Source organism: Neopsephotus bourkii, unplaced genomic scaffold (assembly GCF_033783945.1).
Source record: "Neopsephotus bourkii isolate Nb327-2 ecotype Australia unplaced genomic scaffold, CSIRO-AGI_Nbou_v1 NB_1016, whole genome shotgun sequence".
Lineage (NCBI taxonomy): Eukaryota > Metazoa > Chordata > Aves > Psittaciformes > Psittacidae > Neopsephotus > Neopsephotus bourkii.
In genome coordinates, this window is record NW_026901505.1 from 545,104 (window position 1) to 563,781 (window position 18,678).

Consider the following 18,678-nt stretch of genomic DNA (forward strand, 5'->3'; position numbering starts at 1 on the left):
TCAAATCACAGTTTGTATACTGACTCTTGAAAATACTTTGCAAGAACTTGTGTGAAGAGGGATGTTAAGATGGAGAAGGGAGGATGGAGAAACAAAACAGACATGAGGTTTGGATTGTGGGTGGAGAGTTCAAATATGCTCTTTGACAGGGGAAAAGGCAGAATGGAGGGAGAGACCGTTCATCAGCCTGATCGGAGCATTTTGCATGGTTCTTCACATTTTGCTCTCTACAAGGGTAAAAACTGAAGGAGAAAAAGTGAATGGATCTGAGCAAGCATGGAGATGTGCAGGGACAGATCTCTCACTGGGATAGAGGGAAGAAGAGCTGAGCTAACAACTGTATCAGCAAAGGTTGGGGTAGAGAGAGCAGGGAGGTGATGCTCAGCTCATGGGGACTTTTTGTCTAACACACCACCCTTAATAAAAATTACCAATGCTCTTCCTTTGACATTTGCAGGACCCAAGGAGACACCACACCATGGAAGTCACCACCAGGAGGTACTTCCTGAGTTTTGCTGTTTTCCTGATGCACTGTGTGGTCCACAAGTCAAGCTGTGAGAAAGGCAAGACTTCCCCTCTGCACTTCACCCACTTCTTCTACAATGCCACCATCTATGAGAATTCAGCCCCCAAGACCTATGTGGAGAGCTATGTCAAAATGGGTATTTACAAGACAGACCCTGAATGGGACATCAGATACAGAATAGCCTCTGGAGATAGCACTGGTCTCTTTAAAACAGAGGAGCACGTGATTGGGGATTTCTGCTTCTTGAGAATAAGAACCAGGAGCAGCAACACAGCACTTTTAAACCGGGAGGTCAAAGACAGTTATATGTTAATAATCAAGGCCACAGAGGGCACCTTTGCTTATGAAGCCTGGGCCAAGGTCTTGATCCACATTCTGGACAGAAATGACTTGAAACCTCTCTTTTCACCCCCCTCCTACAAAGTGTCCATAAGAGAAGACACTCCTCTGAAAACAGTGGTCAGCACACTCAGTGCCACTGATGCTGATGCTGGCCAGAATGCTGAGTTCTACTATGCCCTCAACACCAAGTCTGACCTATTCACTGTCCACCCCACCACAGGAGCAGTTATGACCACAGGTAGGCTGAACAGCACCCATCGAGGCAGGCACCACCTGCAGGTTTTGGCTGTGGACAGAATGAGAAAGATCACGGAGGGGAATGGCTTTGGGAACTTGGCTAGTCTCATGATCCAGGTGGAACCATCTGCCAGGAAACCCCCCTCTATCTCTGCAGTGAAACTGATACCGCCTGACTCAGCTGAAGACTTTGTCTATGCCACTCTGTCTGTAGAAAGTGGTGACTCAGAAGCAGGGGTAGATTCAGTTGATTTTGTGGATGGAGATCCAGGAAGACATTTCAAAGCCATCAAATCCTACTTTGGAAGCACTGAATTCATGATTGTGTCAACCAAAGAGATCAACTGGCTGCTTTACCCGTTTGGTTTCAACCTCAGTCTGCAAGCCAAGGACAAGAGCAAGCCACCATTGTTCTCTCCTATTAGAGTTATCCATATACCTCCCTCCAAGTATGTCTCTGCCAGGTTTGAGAAAGAAGTGTACCGGGTCCAGCTCAGTGAATTTTCCCCAGCTGGAAGCCAAGTTGTTATGGTAAAGATAACACCAGTCTTCCCAAATCTTAAATATATTTTAAGACCTACTCCTGACAGCACGAGCTTTAAAATCAATCCTCACACTGGACTGATAACTACAGTCAGGGCAATGGACTTCCATGAGCAGTCTCATTTTAAACTTGAAGTTACAACCGTTAATAGTCATGCATCCACGTCTGTTCTCATTGACATCACCGACTGCAACAATCATGCTCCAAGTTTTAGTCAGTCTTCGTACCAGGGGGCCTTTGATGAAAATGTTCCTCCTGGTACCAGTGTATTAACAGTAAGGGCTACAGATGAAGATGGAGGAGATAATGGCTTTGTCACCTATACCATAGCCAATCAGAAATCAGTTCCCTTTGTCATTGACCCCTATTCTGGCATCATTTCCACCTCCAAGTCAATGGACTATGAGTTGATGCAGAGATGGTATCATCTGCGAGTGTGGGCATCAGATTGGGGCTCACCTTTCCGCCATGAAACAGAGGTGTATGTATCCCTCATGCTGAGCAATGTCAATGACAATGCTCCAGTGTTTGAGAAGGCAAGCTGCAGTGGCACCATCCCACGGGACTTTCCCATTGGGAACCCCGTGGCCACAGTCTCTGCAATTGACAGTGATGAGCTGCAGCATATCAAATACGAAATCAAGTCTGGTAATGAGTTACAGCATTTTGAACTGAATCCTGTCTCTGGAGTAATATCCCTTAGAATATCTCTGCAAGATCTTCCTTCTGAACAGCCACTTTTCTACTCTTTGAAAATCACTGCAACAGATGGAGAGAACTATGCTTTGCCAACATCTGTAAATATCACTGTGGTCAACCAAGGTCTCCCTGTCAAAATGCAGTGTGAAGAAACAGGAGTCTTGAAACAGCTGACAGAAACTATCATACACTCCATTGAGTCTCAGTCTCAAGGCCATGGGCAGGATGATGAAACATCTCTGAACTTGCACCTTATCAACCATAACGCTCCAAAGTTTGATGATAGCTTTCCACGATCTATTGATATCATAGAGACTGTTCCCATCAACTCAACCATTGCTGACCTTTCAGCTACTGATCCTGATACTGGTTTTAATGGTAAACTGGTCTATGTAATCTCAGATGGAAATGATGACAGTTGCTTTACCATTGACCTGGAACTCGGTCTCCTTCAAGTCCTTTCTCCTCTAGATCATGAACGAACCAGCTTCTACATTCTTAACATTACTGTATACGACCTTGGCACACCACAAAAATCATCTTGGAAACTTTTGGCTGTGAATGTGTTGGATACCAATGATAACACTCCTAAATTCCCACAAGGTGCCTACTGGGTGGCAATACCAGAACATGTAACAACAGGGACAACAATAGCTCAACTGAAAGCAGAAGATGCTGATACAGATGACAATGGGAGAGTAAAATATTCTCTCCTAACCCCCACTGATAAGTTTGCCATTAACAGTGTCACTGGGGAAGTGACAGTTACAGGTGCCCTGGACAGAGAATCGTGGCCTTGCTATGTGCTGAAAATAGAAGCTAGGGACCAGCCCAAGACAGGCTACCAGCTATTCTCTGTTACGGATCTCACTGTGACTCTGGAGGATGTAAATGACAACACCCCGCAATGCCTCCCAGCCCTCAATAGTGTGAAAGCCCCAGAGGACCTGCCAGTGGGAACCATTCTCCTGTTTCTGGAGGCTTTTGACCCAGATGCTGGTTCTGGGGGAGAGGTGAGGTACAGCCTCATTAATGATGAGGAGATGATGTTTCATGTGGATAAGCTGACCGGGGCACTCCGGTTGGAGAAGGAGCTGGACTATGAGAAGAAGAACTCTTACAATCTAACCGTGCAGGTCAGTGACGGTGGAAAGCCCTTCTCTCGCTCTTCCCTCTGCCATCTGGAGGTGAACATCATTGATGTCAATGAGAACTTGCACCCACCACGCTTCGCCTCCTTTGTCTTCAAAGGCTGGGTGCAGGAGAACAGCCCTGAGGGCACATCAGTGATGATGGTCACAGCAAAAGATATCGATAAGGGGAAAGATGGAGAAGTTCAATATTTCCTCCGAGAGGGCACTGGCATGTCTGTCTTCCGCATTGAAAAGGACACAGGTAATGACAACTTAGTTTAATGATGTACCTTAAAGGCTTAATCTACATGCTGTGTTTGGCTTTTTGACCCAACAGGACAAAGTTCTATGCATTCAAATCCTTCTTGCTTGTGCAGGGATGTACAATGTACATCCCTGTATCTGGGGAGAAGCAAGCAGGGTTTGTCTCCCTAAAATAATGGAAAATCAGTGTCTATCTTCCCACAAAATACCAAGGTCTTCCCTTTCACTTGTGTACCAAATGACCCTCAACACAAGCAAACCCCCTCTCTTCCACACAATCTCACAGCCATACAAGGTTGGTGCCAGACCGGGAAGTAGACTGGTCTGGCATCAAGGACAAAGTGGTCTGAGTTCCTTAAATCCCTCACAAGCACTGTCATTTTTCTAGGCACCATCCGGACCATAGGACCACTCGACCGAGAAGGAACATCTCACTACTGGTTGACGGTGCTAGCTCTTGACCTGGGAACAGTTCCTCTGAGTTCTGTGACTGAAATCTATATTGAGGTCACTGATACCAATGACAACCCACCTCAGATGTCTAGACCTGTCTTCTATGCATCTGTAATGGAGAATTCCCCACCAAACACATCAGTCCTTCAACTTGATGCCTTAGATCCAGACTCTAGCTCAGAGGGGAAACTGACTTTTCACATCCTAACTGGAAATCCTCAAGGACTCTTCACCATTAACCTCATTACAGGTAAGACTGACACAACTCAGCATCTGTTTTTGAGGTTTCCAAGTGCCCAGAGGATGTTACATATTCAATATGAACAGCCCACACAGCTGCCTTTGTCACACCTTCCTTCAACAGCAAAAGTCCCAGTATCCAAATACACTGTCTGGGGAGGCTAAGGATTGAAACCCTCAACCTTAGGGATGGTATGTGCCTCCAGATGGCTTTTAGAATGACACAAATGTGCTCCTTTCAAAGCCCTAAGCAGAACCAAGCAGTCACTTTTAATCTTCCCCTTTATAAACAACTGCCCTATTGCCAAGCCTGAGCCAAGAAACACCCTTCTGGAGGTGACTATCTGTTCCAGAGACAGACCAAGCCAGGATTAATAAAAATGAATCCCACTGCATTTAAAGGCTCCACCCGTTCTCCAGCACTATTAATGTAGTAAGCGTAGTAAGCCTCTTGTGCCATCTTCCTAGACTGTATCTTTCATCTGAGGATTAATTAGCAGATCTTTCAGAGCCATCAAAAACCGGCTGATGTTTTGTGTAAACAGCTTCCTCAAACTACCCTAGCAGAGCTGACATTGGGCCAGTCTGGCAAGGAAAGCTATGCCAAGCCCTTCACGCCATCAGCTCCTTGGAGAAGGAAGGGAGGGCACAGAGCCTGTGTATGGGAGAGGATTAATTGCATGACTTTGATCTCCTGTAGATGATAAAAGCAGTTCACCTACTGCAGCGGGATGGAAGCCTGCTCTCAGATGAGAAAGGAGCTGGATGTATTGAAAAAGGCTAGTGCATTCTCAATTATGTGTTACTTGTGGTGTAGTCACCCTGGCAGTCCTCTACAGCTAGTCCTCTACATCCTAAACAGGGGGAAGTTTAGAAAGCCATTATTACTCTGAAAAACAGGCATCCTTTTGGTTGCAAGAGATTCATAGGGTATCTCTACATGGTACCATATAAGTCAATCTGGAGATCTCATCTGTGACCACTGCTACCCCCAGCTGTAGTGATCTACACTGTTAGATGCTTTTTAGCCAGGTGAGGGAATTGCTTTGCATACAGCATTCCTACATAGTCCAAACAACTATGCACAACTCAGCCCCATGGACAACTTTCACAAATGCAAGGTCCTATGGAGAGGTGCCTTCAGAAGCCCTATTTTAGAAGACCACTTACTTGTAAATGGGATGTGGAGCAGGAACAGCTATGAGGGCAGCTAGCTGCCCTCATTTGCTGGGCTCCAGCTTGCACCCAGGCACCCTGCAGGAAATTCAGCCCTCTCTATGTTCTAGGCCTTTCACCCCAATGTGAATGCAGCCCTACAAAGCCACACTCCAAAGCTGTCCTGTTTTACTGTAAAATAAATAATACTGGCAAAATCTGAACATTTGCTAATGAGACACTTCACCTCTAAGCCAACACTTTCGTTCCCATTTTAGACAAAAAACAGCTCTCTCATGAATTATCTCCTATCCATCTCTCTTTACAGCAAGCAATTTGCATGTGAAGAGTGATAAGTTTGTCAGTCCCATGAGCTGATCTTATCTCTTGGACAGTTGCTGGAGGTCTCTAAACCCTCCGCTTGGAGGTTGTTTAAGGACCTGCTTCCAAGCCTGATGAGGAGTCAGTTATCCATTGTTTTACTTGCATGTCACCCAAAAGAACAAATAATTACCTGCAAACATTGGCATAAACTAAGTAGAACAAAAATGTAATCTTTGGGGTCATCCTGGTACTGCAGCATTGGAAGATGAACTGCCGGACTTTCAGTTCACAGTCATTCACATCAGTGCAGTCTTGTACTCAAAACAGGGTTATCTCAGTGCAGTGCAAATCGAATGACTTACATTTGAACGAGAGAAGAGAGAAAACATTGCAAGTATTTGAGCACTGCAGTGCTACTACATCACTGATCTTTTACTGTAGTTTTAGCTGGGATATGACCTTCGTTTTTCGAATGCAATAAATGTGTCTCTTTTTTCACTACCTAGAGGAAAGGATCACAAAAAGACCCAGAGACATTTCAGTTCTTGAAATGCCAGAGATCTATATGATCCAGATTGCCAATACTCTTCCTGTGGTCAATCCCAAATCCTATGACAGCAAAAAGATTGCGAGGAGGCAGAGCTGCTTATCTGCGATGAAGCTGAATCTCTGTCCCATTATTCAGTGATAAAACTTGAGGTTTCAAGAGGAAACTGCAGAGCAGAGGCTGCTGCTCTTGGTCACACAATGTGAGCAAAGGACAGGATACTCTGCATATGGCAGGAGTTCCTTCAGCACCCAGGTCAGAAGGAAGGCTCCTGAAGGCAGAAAAGGCTGTGATCAAGACCTCTCCTCTTCTTCTGTACCACACCACGATCAAAGGACAAATAAGTCACACTGGCACTCAAATAAGCCAGAGCACAGGAGGGCCAGAGGTCATTCCAAGTCTTTCCTAGGCAGGGCACTCCTGGCAGGGGGAGAGGAGGAGGAAGCTTGTTCTCATTCTGTGCGCTAATAGGAATTAAGGTCCTGATTTACTGTTACAACAGGCACGTCTACACCCAGAATAACCCCGCCGAATAGCCCTGGATAATTATTCAGGGCACAGTGCCACACTATTGCAAGTAACGTATTTCTGATCCTGGAGCCAGCTTGTTCTGTGTCTAAGCCATTATCTCACAACAAAGGGGTGGATGGGCCAGCGGAGACATAACCAGCAAGGCCCCTTGACTTCTCCTCCTGAGACCTTGCAGGGTAGACATGGATGGCTGTGATAACTGTCCTTCATCAGGGCTTGGCTCCTCCAGCATCCCTGAACTACCACAGAAGGGCTCCAAGCTCTTCCAGCTCTCAGTTCCTTAAAGAGGGTGGAGAAAAAGAGGGAAAATAAATGAAAGGATAATAAGAAGAGGGAATAAAACTGCGCAGTGAGATGAAAGCCTTCTGCCATCGGCAATGGAATCTCTCCAGCCCTGCCTGGCAGCTGGTGCAGAGCAGTGTTTGTGGGAGACAGAGAGATAGGTAGATACATGGAGAGATGGGCAGATAGCAGAGTTTAGGGTATTCTTTTGCTTGAAAGGTTTTCAGCTTGTTTTGCACAGGATTTGCAGTCTCTGATGTGAAGGGGGATTCCAGTGGAGACAGGATGGATAAGAATTGTGAGGCTGTGGCAGGAGGAGCCAGGATGAAGCCATTCATCCCTCTGAAAGGCTGCTTGGAGAATCCTTTTACCTTGGGACTATTCATCTCCAGACCTTATCTAGTGCTTGTTCTTCTGGTGCTTCTCTGCTGTGTCAGTGTCCTTGGGGTTCCCCAGGATGACTGTTCCCTGCATTTCTCTGCATGGAAGGACATCCAGGCACAGCCTGCTCTATAAGTCTGAGGGGTCGTTTCACTGCCAGCGTACCACAGGCTCTAGCTGATCATGCAGTAGTGCAAAGCAGGGTCAGAACAAGAGGGGAAGTAGTAAGGGAAGAAAAGAGAAGTCGAAATGGAAACAACAGTGAGACAGCAGAAGGAGGATTTCAGGAGAATAACCTCTTCCCTTCTCAGGCTCCTGTGAAAGCCCCAGCGCCTGCAAACCTGATTCTGGCTATTTTAACTATCTTAGATTTTCCTCCCCGCAGCGAGGGCAGGGGGCCAGCAACCTCCACCCCAGCCCTCCTCTTGCCAGCAGAAGTTATTATTATTTTTTTGTTCCCTGACAACAATGCACTGTTAATTCTGCTGCTCCTGTTCCAACACGACCAGCTTTCCTCTCTCCCCTTTCCAGGCAGCAAGCGGGAGGATTGCAGACAATCCTTTCCCATTGCTGTGTGCAGATAGGCTGCCAGACCAGAGTTTGTGCCTGTCTGTACGCAAGCAACAGAAGGTTTCTGGACCTTCAGGTGAATGCAGAGCTTGGCTAATTGGCCAAGTGCAATTAGGACCTTTGATGGTTTTGTTCAGTCTCTATAGGATTCAGCAGAAACCTTCAAGGCCATATACAAGAACACAAAGGACACACACTTGATCACAGGTTCCATGGGATGGGATGGCTGGTGTTTTCCAGAGGGGCAGAGGATGTACTGATAACTCACACACATGCACACACAAAACACTCTAGTTAAAAACTAAATGTGCTTTTCCCAGGTCCTTGTAAGGGGCACCAGAAAGAACCAAGGAACTGTTTCCCTAGGCCATGAAAGCTTACGGCAGTTGTCCGTTAATAACAGTTTCCCATTCTAGCCCTCTGGCTTCACAGGGTGTATATCGAAGCAGCATTAACTCCAGCTGGCTTCTCTCGAGCACCACGTCCGATCCCCGTCTCCCCATCTCAGGGTGCTCGGCTGCCATGTGAACACTGCTGCCAGTTTGTGCATCTTGGCAGCCGTGCAGCACCACGGCTCCGTACTGGAATTACAGTGATTAACTGTTAACCACAAGAGCTTTCTGGTCTCAAGGCAGAGCAGTAACTGGCTCTGGAGAGGGGAACTGGGAGCTGCGACTAGACACAGGGGAAGGGACAGAGAGGGTTTGCCAGGGGTCAGGAGGAGAAGCCAACCCTTTCACTTGTGGCTCAACAGATATGAAGCTAAACCCAGAAATGCCATCTGGAAAGGCTCCTAACTGGGATATGGGATCTATGATAGGGAGTAGAGTCAGCTCATACTCCCCAGAAGACCTGAGCATCTTCAGTGACACAGACACTGAAGACAGCCATTAATGTCCATTTACCTCCCTTCACCACAGTCATTCTTCTCCAGCTCTAGAAAGCTCAGCTACAATCCTGTTTTCTTTCATTTTTTATCATTAGGTCATTAAAGGATTTCAAGGTGTGGCCAGGCAAATCCAAATAATCACTTTAGAGTGGTTTAAGTTACTTTCTATCAGCTGGCGCGCAGAAACCAAGTGCAAACTTGGTTTAGTTACTATTAGTCTGTTGCAACTGAATTTTGCAATCCAGTAAGACCAGAAATATCCCCAGTGTGAATGCAGGTGTTGGGTGGCTTTGTTGGGAATACCTAGCTATGTGTCCTATGGGCTTGGTAGGCCAAAATTATGACCCCCCAGAAGGTAGCTGGAATTTTAGGCTTTGCTCCCCTATCCTACCCAAACTATCAGCAATGTGGGCAGCAGCATCAGAGATCTCAGCAAACCACTACTGCAATTCCTTCTTTGAGAGCGTTGCCATGAATATCAAGATGTTTGGTGCTATGGGAGCCCTACAGCCCCCAGTGAGCCCAGGAGAGGTATAAAAGCTACCCAGCCAGTGTGCTCTCAGGCCATGGCCAAGTCCTCTTCATCTGCCAAGATGTCAGAAGGAAGATAAGGGAGAAGAAAAAAACCCTATGACATACATGCAAACAGAGTCTTTCAAATTATCTTGTTATAACACATTAAAGGGTGTTGATTTATGATTGTAAAGGCATCAAATAAGTGTTTAGTGCAGAGGTCAGTGCCAAATAAGAATAATCCCAGAGAACAAGTGGAAACGGTTAACAATAGTCTTGTTCCAAGCAGCTGCTCCTTGCTCCCTCCTTCAGCTGCCCAATGTTTCCTGCAGCCATTTGAAGTTTTCCCCTGCCTATCATGCTCAGACAGCAACACGCCAAAGTATGGTAAAACTGAAGCAATGCTATTAATTAAAACTTTATGGCTTTGGACCAGAAATAAGAGTTAAGATGGGTTCATGCAACTCTGATTTACAAGTCCCAGGATGCACAAGTGCGCGTGCTAACAGCACTGCCCCCATGCAAAGGTTTTCCCAGAGCCTCTGTCATTGCTGGTGGTGGTCAGTAAAATTCACCCTGCCTCTTGTTTGTATGAGGAAGCAGGACTTCCCTTTGTGAGGAATAAACACCACAATAACAGCAACCATTGGGAGCAGGAGATGCAGAGAACAGATAGAAACACTCACAGGTGTCAGCCTTGACTGTCAGAAAATCATGCATTATATATAAGATTTCCATCGTTTGTAAAGCAGTTGTGAAAATGGTCCAGAGCTGCTTTTCCCCAGAGGGGAAGAGTCAAAGCACTTGATAAGGACTATTATCAAACCAGACATGGAAACGAGCCTCAGCTCCATCCTTTCCACCCTTCCATTTACTCAGCTTAGACATTGACAGGCCAAAAAGAGGCAATTACAGTGATTCTGCCTAAACTCTAGCTTATTATAGTCACAGTTTCTGCCTCCTGCATCCAACCTATTCCCCGTGGTTAAACTAATGTGTATTTTCAGAAATCCCTCACAATCTTGCAGCTGTTAGAGGATTCATCCTGTCTCTCAGCAAGGCTTAGATAATATACCAGCATTATTACTGACTGTGTGCCTTATTTTTAGCCTGAATGAATTTGTTCTAGCAGTAGAATAGAGGGTATTTCCCTAGACAGAAAACAAGCTTTTGTCAAAACACCATAAACTACAAAGAGCAAGGTTCAACAGAGGGAAAATAGGAGTCGAGACTTGTTGAGAGGCCAAAGTTGTGCCAGTGCCTGCTGAATGTTTCTTACTTAGAGGCATAAGAAAAGGTTTGTTTTCACACTCCTGCAGCCTTTCTCACCAAATGCCTTGACAAGCCTCAACTGATGCAGGCACCTTGTAGGTGTCCTCTGTCCTCTGTGGTGTCTGTAATCAAAGGAGGGCCTCCACATAGGGATTCATGCTGGAAGTGGACAACCTGCCCTCTGGGGGTATCTGTCTTTCTCCTCTGATCACAGAGTGAGCCTGGACCAGGACAGGCGGGCAGGCTGATGTGGGGCATGCAGGGATTTGATGAGCCCTGGCTTTCCTCGGACGCTGACTCTTGGAGCTCAAAGGGTTTCTTTGTTGGCAGGTCTGATTTCTACAACTTCACGGCAGCTGGATCGAGAATACAAGGCTGAACATATCCTAGAGGTGGGTAATGATGATTGTAATTAGCTTTATTTACCTACAAGTGTATTAAGTCCTCAAAGAGCTTTCCTTGCAAGTTGGAGCACAGAGAAAGAATCTCATCCCATCAGCTCCCAACTGCTGGGAAACTTAATTAAATGGTGTGTGTTGCCCTAAGAGACAGCTGCAGCAGTACTGCGGGGTTTATTATTTCCTTACTGAAGACTGGAGCAAAAGGCCTGTTCTGGAAGCTGTGGGAATGCAGGAAGAGGATTGGAATTGTCCTCTAGCAGGACAGATAATAAGTTAATGGGGAAAGAGCAAGCCAGAGAAATCCACCCTCATTTATCTCATTGTATCAGATAATGCTGTGTAGCTCTGTATTACCAACCTCCATCTTTCACTACTTCAAGATGTGCACTTTTACATTAGGGGCATCTTGAGATGTTTCAGTCTATCAGGATGATTGAGGATAATATATTTCTCTGTGCAATGCAACAGGCACAGCGAATTAAGGATGGGTGATAACTTGCCAAGCCATTGCTGTACACGTTTTCAGCTATGTGACCCCTAGTGACCGATCTGACCCACTGCCCAGAGCAACTGCAAGCAGGACCCCTGCATTCACATCTCCCTGTGTATGCACAAGCCTTGATGCCAGCCACAGCCATCAGATTTCACCCTATAGAGAGGAGCAATGGCTCTGAAAATGTTGCAGTACAAACGCAGATCCACACAAAACCCCTTAGTCATTGCCCATCAGGGTGAAGGCTGCTCGTGTCCTAGGTAATGACAAAGAGCTCTGTCACCTAATTCCTTTCCTTGCTGGCAGGTTGCTGTATCTGACAATGGCGAGCCAGCCCTGAAGTCCACCAGCAGAGTCGTGATACAAGTCCTGGATGCCAATGACAGCCCTCCCAGTTTCCCCCACAAGCTCTTCATGGTGCAGCTCCCCGAGAGAGATGCCTCAGAGACACCACTGCCGGTGTACAGGCTGATTGCTTCCGACCGTGACCAGGGCCAGAACAGCCAGATCACCTACACCATCGAGGAGGAGGAGGAAGGGATATTCACCATCAACCCCACAACTGGCATGGTGTCCTCCAGGAAAGCTTTCCCTGCCTCTGAATACAACATACTCACGGTGAGAGGAGGGGGAAACAGGGAGAGACACACTGGGAAGAAATGGGTGGAGAGGGAGAGGAAAGGCTGGAGAAACAGAGACTACAAAAGGAAAGAGATGGAGAAAATGCAGCAGTGGGAGGAGAGCTTAGAGACTTGGGTTACAGAGAAAGAAACTAGGAGGGAGTTGTGTGAAATACAGAAAGTAAGAAGCTATTAAGAATGGAAGATAAGCTTAAAATTAACTGTCCAGCCTACTCAGAGATGAGCACAATGATCCATGATCCCCTATGGATGTTGACCTAGACCTGAACTGTCTTTGGGTTTCAGTGCTGCCTCCATTTGGCAGCCTGATCAGGCCATGGGGCTTGGATACAGGTTTAAAGCCCTCCCACACTCTGTGGGTCCTTGTAGCAAGACTTGTGATCCAGGTCTCTGCTGTGGATTGAGCTTGGCAGCTCTGCTTGATGATCAAGAGGAATTTGGTTGCATGGCTCTACCTTGGAATCAGCCAGGGCATGAGCCACTGGGTCCGGATGTGTTTTGTGGGGTTTTGGCCACGCTCAGATCTGAAACTCCTGGTGGGTGGGAGAAGCAGCTTCCTATGGGCTAAATCCTGACTGCATGTGCATTTCCCGGCAGGTCAAGGCAACAGACGGCGGCAGCCCACCACTGTCCTCCCATGTGCGGCTTCACATCAGCTGGGTTGCCCGGCCCGGCCCTTCCTCGGAGCCCCTAGCTTTCGATGAACCCCATTTTAACTTTGCCGTGATGGAAACTGATCCTGTAAACCATATGGTGGGAGTGATCAGCATTGAAATGGGCCCCAGCCAAGTGTGGTTTAATATCACAGGTGAGACACAGAAATGAAACCAGGGCAGCGGTGTCTGGCAGGCTTTGCCCCAGCTCCCTTTGGCTTTCAGCACTCACACGCCCGAGCTAATGAAGCTGTCTGCTTTAGGTGCAGGTGAGCTACAGGGAAAGATTTCTCACAGACACCAAAAGGCTTCAACAACCATAGATAAAGCTGCTCCTGCCAAGGGCAGTTATCTAACACACTCTTTGAATGACATTGTGGGACTTGCCAGTGTTTGAGGTGTTCTCCAGTGTCACATGAAAGGCAAGGCATGCCAGTCCCAGCTCCTCCTGGGAATCAAGTAACACTATTGCTTGTGGTAAAACAACCTGCGAGGAGTCAGGTATCTAGCTATTGCAGCTATGCCCCATCCCATAGTCTGAGCAGGGAGCCAAAAGGAAAGGACTCCTCAACAAAGTGGTCTAAGCTAAATGGTGGGGCTCTCGCTTCCACTTCACAGCATCCCAAGGGATGACTTAGACATGAAACATGAAGCAGCTCTAGGGCCTCCTGTAATACACAGGATGCTGGGGCAGAGGGGACGTGAGCTGTCACCCCAGAGGACTCATCAGGCAGCACACGTGCAGAGCTCCTACGAATGAAGGCCAGTTGTGCTCATGTAATTTGGTGTTTTGAAGTGGTGCCCCAGTCTGCCTCGCATAGCCTTTCCCTGACACTGCCTGCAGGGCTTGCCCCGTCAGACAAGGCTGTAATTGAGTGAGTGAACAGCTTTTCCTGTTACTGTGCTGGGGAAGGATAATGGTGTATAAATACAATTAAGCAACAAGAGATACAGTGCTACAAGGAGCAGACAACATCAGTGCAAGGCTTATCTGGTATTAGCAGTGTCTGCTTGGGTTTGCAGAGCTAACGGTATATTCCTTTGAACAATATCCCATCGTTTCCCTGCTGAATGCTTCCCTGTGTGCTCAAACTCATCTTTGCCAATTCCCAGTGCACCAAGCGCTACTCATGGCTGTCTTTGTTACTGTACCGGTGGAAGAGAACAGGATTTCATTTTCTCTGCTAGAGAAGCAAAGCATCACCAAGAAGGTGATGCAGAGGTCCAGCACCCTTCACATCCCTTTCAAAAGCTCACCTTTCCCAGAGCACAAAGGCTCTGTCACTGAGGCTGATAGTGCATCATCAGCATCTTAATCTCTCTCCTTCAGCACTATGCAAAGGGACCATCTCTCTTTTTTCTCAGGGAAGGGCATCCATGGGTCTTTCTTTTCCTGTCTCTGCTTCTTTCTATCTCCTTCCAAGCAGGAAAATGGTAGTCCAGAAGCCTGGAAACCACTGCAATATGTGATTTAACAACCATCCAAGATTTTCCCAGCTGGTAAGAGAATAAAACAGAATCCAGAACATCCAATAGCTGGGAAGGGAGAAGTTGAGACCTGAGATAAATACAGAAAACTGCTTCTGCTTCTCCATATCTCAGAACACATTTCACATGCAATAGAGAATAACAGGCCATGAGCAAGCGAGGCATGAGAAAGGAGCTCCCATGCCAGGGCTGAACAGCAGTAGTGTGAGGAACAGCCTTCTGCTGCTGAGCTGCTCAGGCCTGTGGTTCCCTGCACTATGCAGCCATCTGGGTTGGAGGCAACATGCTCTGCTCACCCTGGAAGCACCTTCTGCCTGCCCAACTGTTCCAGTACTGGGCTTCTTCAGGTAGCTCCCAGGTACCCAACTGTGCCAATGAAGACCATCGCTGGTATGCCCACAGCGTGACCTTGAGTTAGAAGCCAGCAAGATCATTGTTCAGCACTACAGGTCCCGATCCATGTGATGCTGCATAGCTGGAGACCTTGTGCAAATAAATCAATGATCAAATATGCCTGTTGTAAATCTGGCCAGGATATCATACGCATATGTGCATCCTTGCCGCTTCTCCTCCTCAATATCCCTACTTCACTCACCTTCCCTTTTGTACTCCTTTGTCACCATCTGTGACTACCTCTTTGTACAGCTTGTCCATATCTTCCCTGTCTCCTGTATCCATCTATCACATTTCATATTGAGTTTCCAGATTTGGGAAAACTTCTATGCACTGTTCCCAGCCTAGCTGTGGCCAAAGAAGTACAGCTAGAGTGAATGCCTACATATCCCCATTCAAAGTGTATTGCCTGGCATGCCACGCATCCGTGTCTGGGCTTGAGCTCCTTATTTGGTTTGTGTATGGTGTCTGGAGGGGAAATCCTCATCCTTCAGATCTCCAGGCAGCTCCTAGAATCCCTTCCACCTGCAGCTTGCTCCAGACAGAAATATAACTGTAATTGCTCCCCTGTTTCCTTTTCTCGTTTCTCCCTTATCGCAGGTGGTGATGATGACATGGATTTTGACATTGAGAAAAGTACAGGCAGCATGGTCATTGCAAGACCCCTCGATGCAAGGAAGAAGTCAAGCTATAACCTGACAGTAGAAGTCACTGATGGGTCCACTACCATCAAAACGCAGGTAAAGCTTGTTCTTTAGTAGAGACCCCATTTAGAGTAAGTATATGCCAAAGGGAATCTTTCTTCTGGCTCTGCTGGGCTCTGGAGCTCAGAGTCAGGCACAAGAATCTCCTTACACTATGATCTTGTATTACACAGTGACACAAATCTTTCCTTAGTACCAAGCTAAGATTTTGTTTTTATGTTGCTGGAAACACAAATGACCTAGGAAAGCCTGCACCTTTCTTGCTGATCAGAGCCAGCACACAAGGGCACATCCACACCACCAGCCAAGCTGGGGTGGCTATTCACATTCCTAGACCTCAGCTTGCTCTCACTAGCTCAGGCTGATTCATAACATGGTTGGGATAACATGCTGAGATGTAAGGAAAATGAATATGCAGTTAGATCAGACTTGGGTCCATGGTACCATGTCAGGGGTGTTCCTGGAACTTGCCCACATGCATAAAGCCAGCACAGACACATCTGCAAGAGGCAACATCAGGCCCTCCCCTGTGCTGCTCCAGTGCATGGAACATTGATAACATATCAGCATCAAGGTCCAGGGGCCAAGTGGTGGAGCTGAAGAGACGCTGTTGTGTCCTCTGAGTTGCCACATGAAAAGCAAGCACTGGTGGAAGGAAGCTCTTTGCTGCCAGGCATGTCTCTAAGCCCCAGCTAAAATAGCTGCTGAGATGTGCCCATCTTTACCTACCCTCGGGAGGGATATTCAGGGCTTGATCTTTCACCAACCATTTTCTCCACACACAAGCAGCAGCCAAGACTCCAGCCCTCACTGCACAGGAAGACATAGAACGTGAGTCACCCGTCAGTGACGCTTATCGTGGGAATTCACTGCGGAGGTTTGCAGGGATGATGAGTGAGGAACACTACCATTCCTCTGAAACCCAATGCTAACGGACGGCTATCTATCTCCACTATCTTCAAGTATTGTTCCAAATAAACAAACAAAGCCCCACCTTGCCCGGTGTGCATTCCCTGCCACCTTGCATTTCATCCCTACATTTATTTTGGCACTCAAGCCTGCTAGCAGATGTCAGAAAACCTGCTTGTACAAAACACCCATGGCATGTTCAGGTTTGCCAAAGGAAGCAAATTATTACAGTTGGTTGGGACTTCCTAAGATGCAGGGAGCACATCACTAGGGGTGTCAGGACAGTCAGGGTAGGAGACCGAACAGAAGAAACTAGGCGACTTTGCAGGCAGCATTCAGCCTGGCCAGTCACAGGGTTTGCTGTTAAACACAAAGGGGAAGATTTGGCTAAAAATTATAGATGACAAACTTTGCTTCTGCATAACTTCTCCATGTGCTGCCTTTACCAAACACCCCCCCCTCTCTGCCAGCTCTATGGTGTGTAATTAATGAGGGCTGGTGTGGAGGCACCAGCCAGCAAAGCTGGCACCACCACTGAGCAACTGCTACTTTTCATGGCAGGCTGTGATGCCAAGTGCAGGCACGTTCAGTCTGAATGGCTTGCCAGACTGGAGAGATTAAAAAATGAGAGGAAGCAAAGTGAAACTCACTAAGGGAAAGCACAGCAGGCGTTCCATGGGGAGAAGGACAAAAAGGTTCCCAGTCACCATGCATGGCAAAGCCCCAAGAGTTAGAAAGCTGTGATGGTTACAAGAGCACAGCTACACCCAAGAGGAACTGGTAGCTGAGATTTTACATGGCTGCAATAAGTCAGGTTGCTCCTATGTCTCTGCTGCTCTCATCATACTGTCTCCCCTACAGGCATTTATCCATGTGATTGACATCAACCAGCACCGTCCCCAGTTCCTGGAGAGCCATTACGAAGTAAGGATTCCTGAGGATACCCCCTCAGGGAGGGAAATCCTTCAAGTCAGTGCAACAGACAAGGATAAAGGCAAGGGGCTCATCTACACCATCCATGGCAGCATGGACCCCAAAAGCACAAGACTTTTCCAGTTGGATCCGAGTAGCGGGGCCCTCACAACAGCAGAAGGCTTCAGTTCCCATCCTGTGTCTCAGCACACCCTAACAGTGATGGTGAGTCCTAGGCACACCCTGCTGAGTCCATCAGCTTGGCCGGGATATATGGGTCGCTGGAGAAATTAGAACTGGTTGTAGTCTTTGAGGGAGGATTTGTCTAGAGGAACAGGGAAGAGGAAAGCAGGGTGTTAACCTTTACTACGGAACCAGCCTGGATGAATTTAGGTAACACCCTGCTTCCCTCTAACCAAGTGCTGAGCTCTTCGCCTGCTGATTTCCTTGGAGAGCCACAGCATTCTTCTACAGGAAAGTGCAGTGAGTAATGGTTAATGCTTGGTTTCAAGTCGAGTGTTTGTGCTGAAACTTACAGGCTCATTCCCTTCCAAGGGAAAACACCACTCTCTGTAAGTCCTGATGAGCTACCTGGAAGCCTGTTCAGGCAAGGCTACTACTCTTAAGTATGACCGTACCTGCTCTTCCTCTGTCCTTCAGGTACGAGACCAGGAGGTCCCCATCAAGAGGAACTTTGTTCGAGTCACCATCCATGTGGAGAACAGCAACCTCCACCCTCCGCAGTTCAGCAGCATCCATTACGAAGCAGAAGTCCTGGACTCAGCAGTGGTGGGCACAGAGGTTATACAAGTCAGAGCCCTGGATCAGGACCAAGGAGCCAATGCTGAAATCCACTACTCCCTTCAGGCAGGTGAGAGCCATGCAACAAGACTGTTTAGGCTATGAATATGCCTGCATTTTCATGCCCTAGTAGGTGGCCAGACAGTTGACCACCTTTCTCTAACTGTTGCAATGAACAGTTCTCAATGTGATTTTCTTGCTATCCTAAAGAAAATATAGAGCATGTAATTTTCATATTATGGAATATTACTAGCATATTTCTTTGAGAATACAGTTGCATGTTGAGTCACTATTCTAAGAAAAAAAAGTGATGAGTTAGAACAACTTAAAATCCTCTCTTCTCATCCATGGGAACTGAGGGAGGGATCCCTATTGAGTTGT

At 47.1% G+C, this 18,678-nt stretch overlaps 1 protein-coding gene across 1 annotated transcript in view; it reads left to right on the plus strand.

Annotated features, from left to right (window-relative positions):
- Positions 1-18,678, plus strand: part of FAT2 (FAT atypical cadherin 2) — a 56,937-nt gene that overhangs the window by 11,658 nt on the left and 26,601 nt on the right. The window contains exons 2-9 of the mRNA XM_061360063.1: positions 458-3,743; positions 4,134-4,448; positions 11,233-11,294; positions 12,103-12,414; positions 13,035-13,245; positions 15,572-15,711; positions 17,446-17,721; positions 18,157-18,367. Coding sequence (XP_061216047.1) covers positions 479-3,743; positions 4,134-4,448; positions 11,233-11,294; positions 12,103-12,414; positions 13,035-13,245; positions 15,572-15,711; positions 17,446-17,721; positions 18,157-18,367 — 4,792 coding nt within the window. The 5' untranslated portion in view covers positions 458-478. The remainder of the gene's footprint in view (positions 1-457; positions 3,744-4,133; positions 4,449-11,232; positions 11,295-12,102; positions 12,415-13,034; positions 13,246-15,571; positions 15,712-17,445; positions 17,722-18,156; positions 18,368-18,678) is intronic.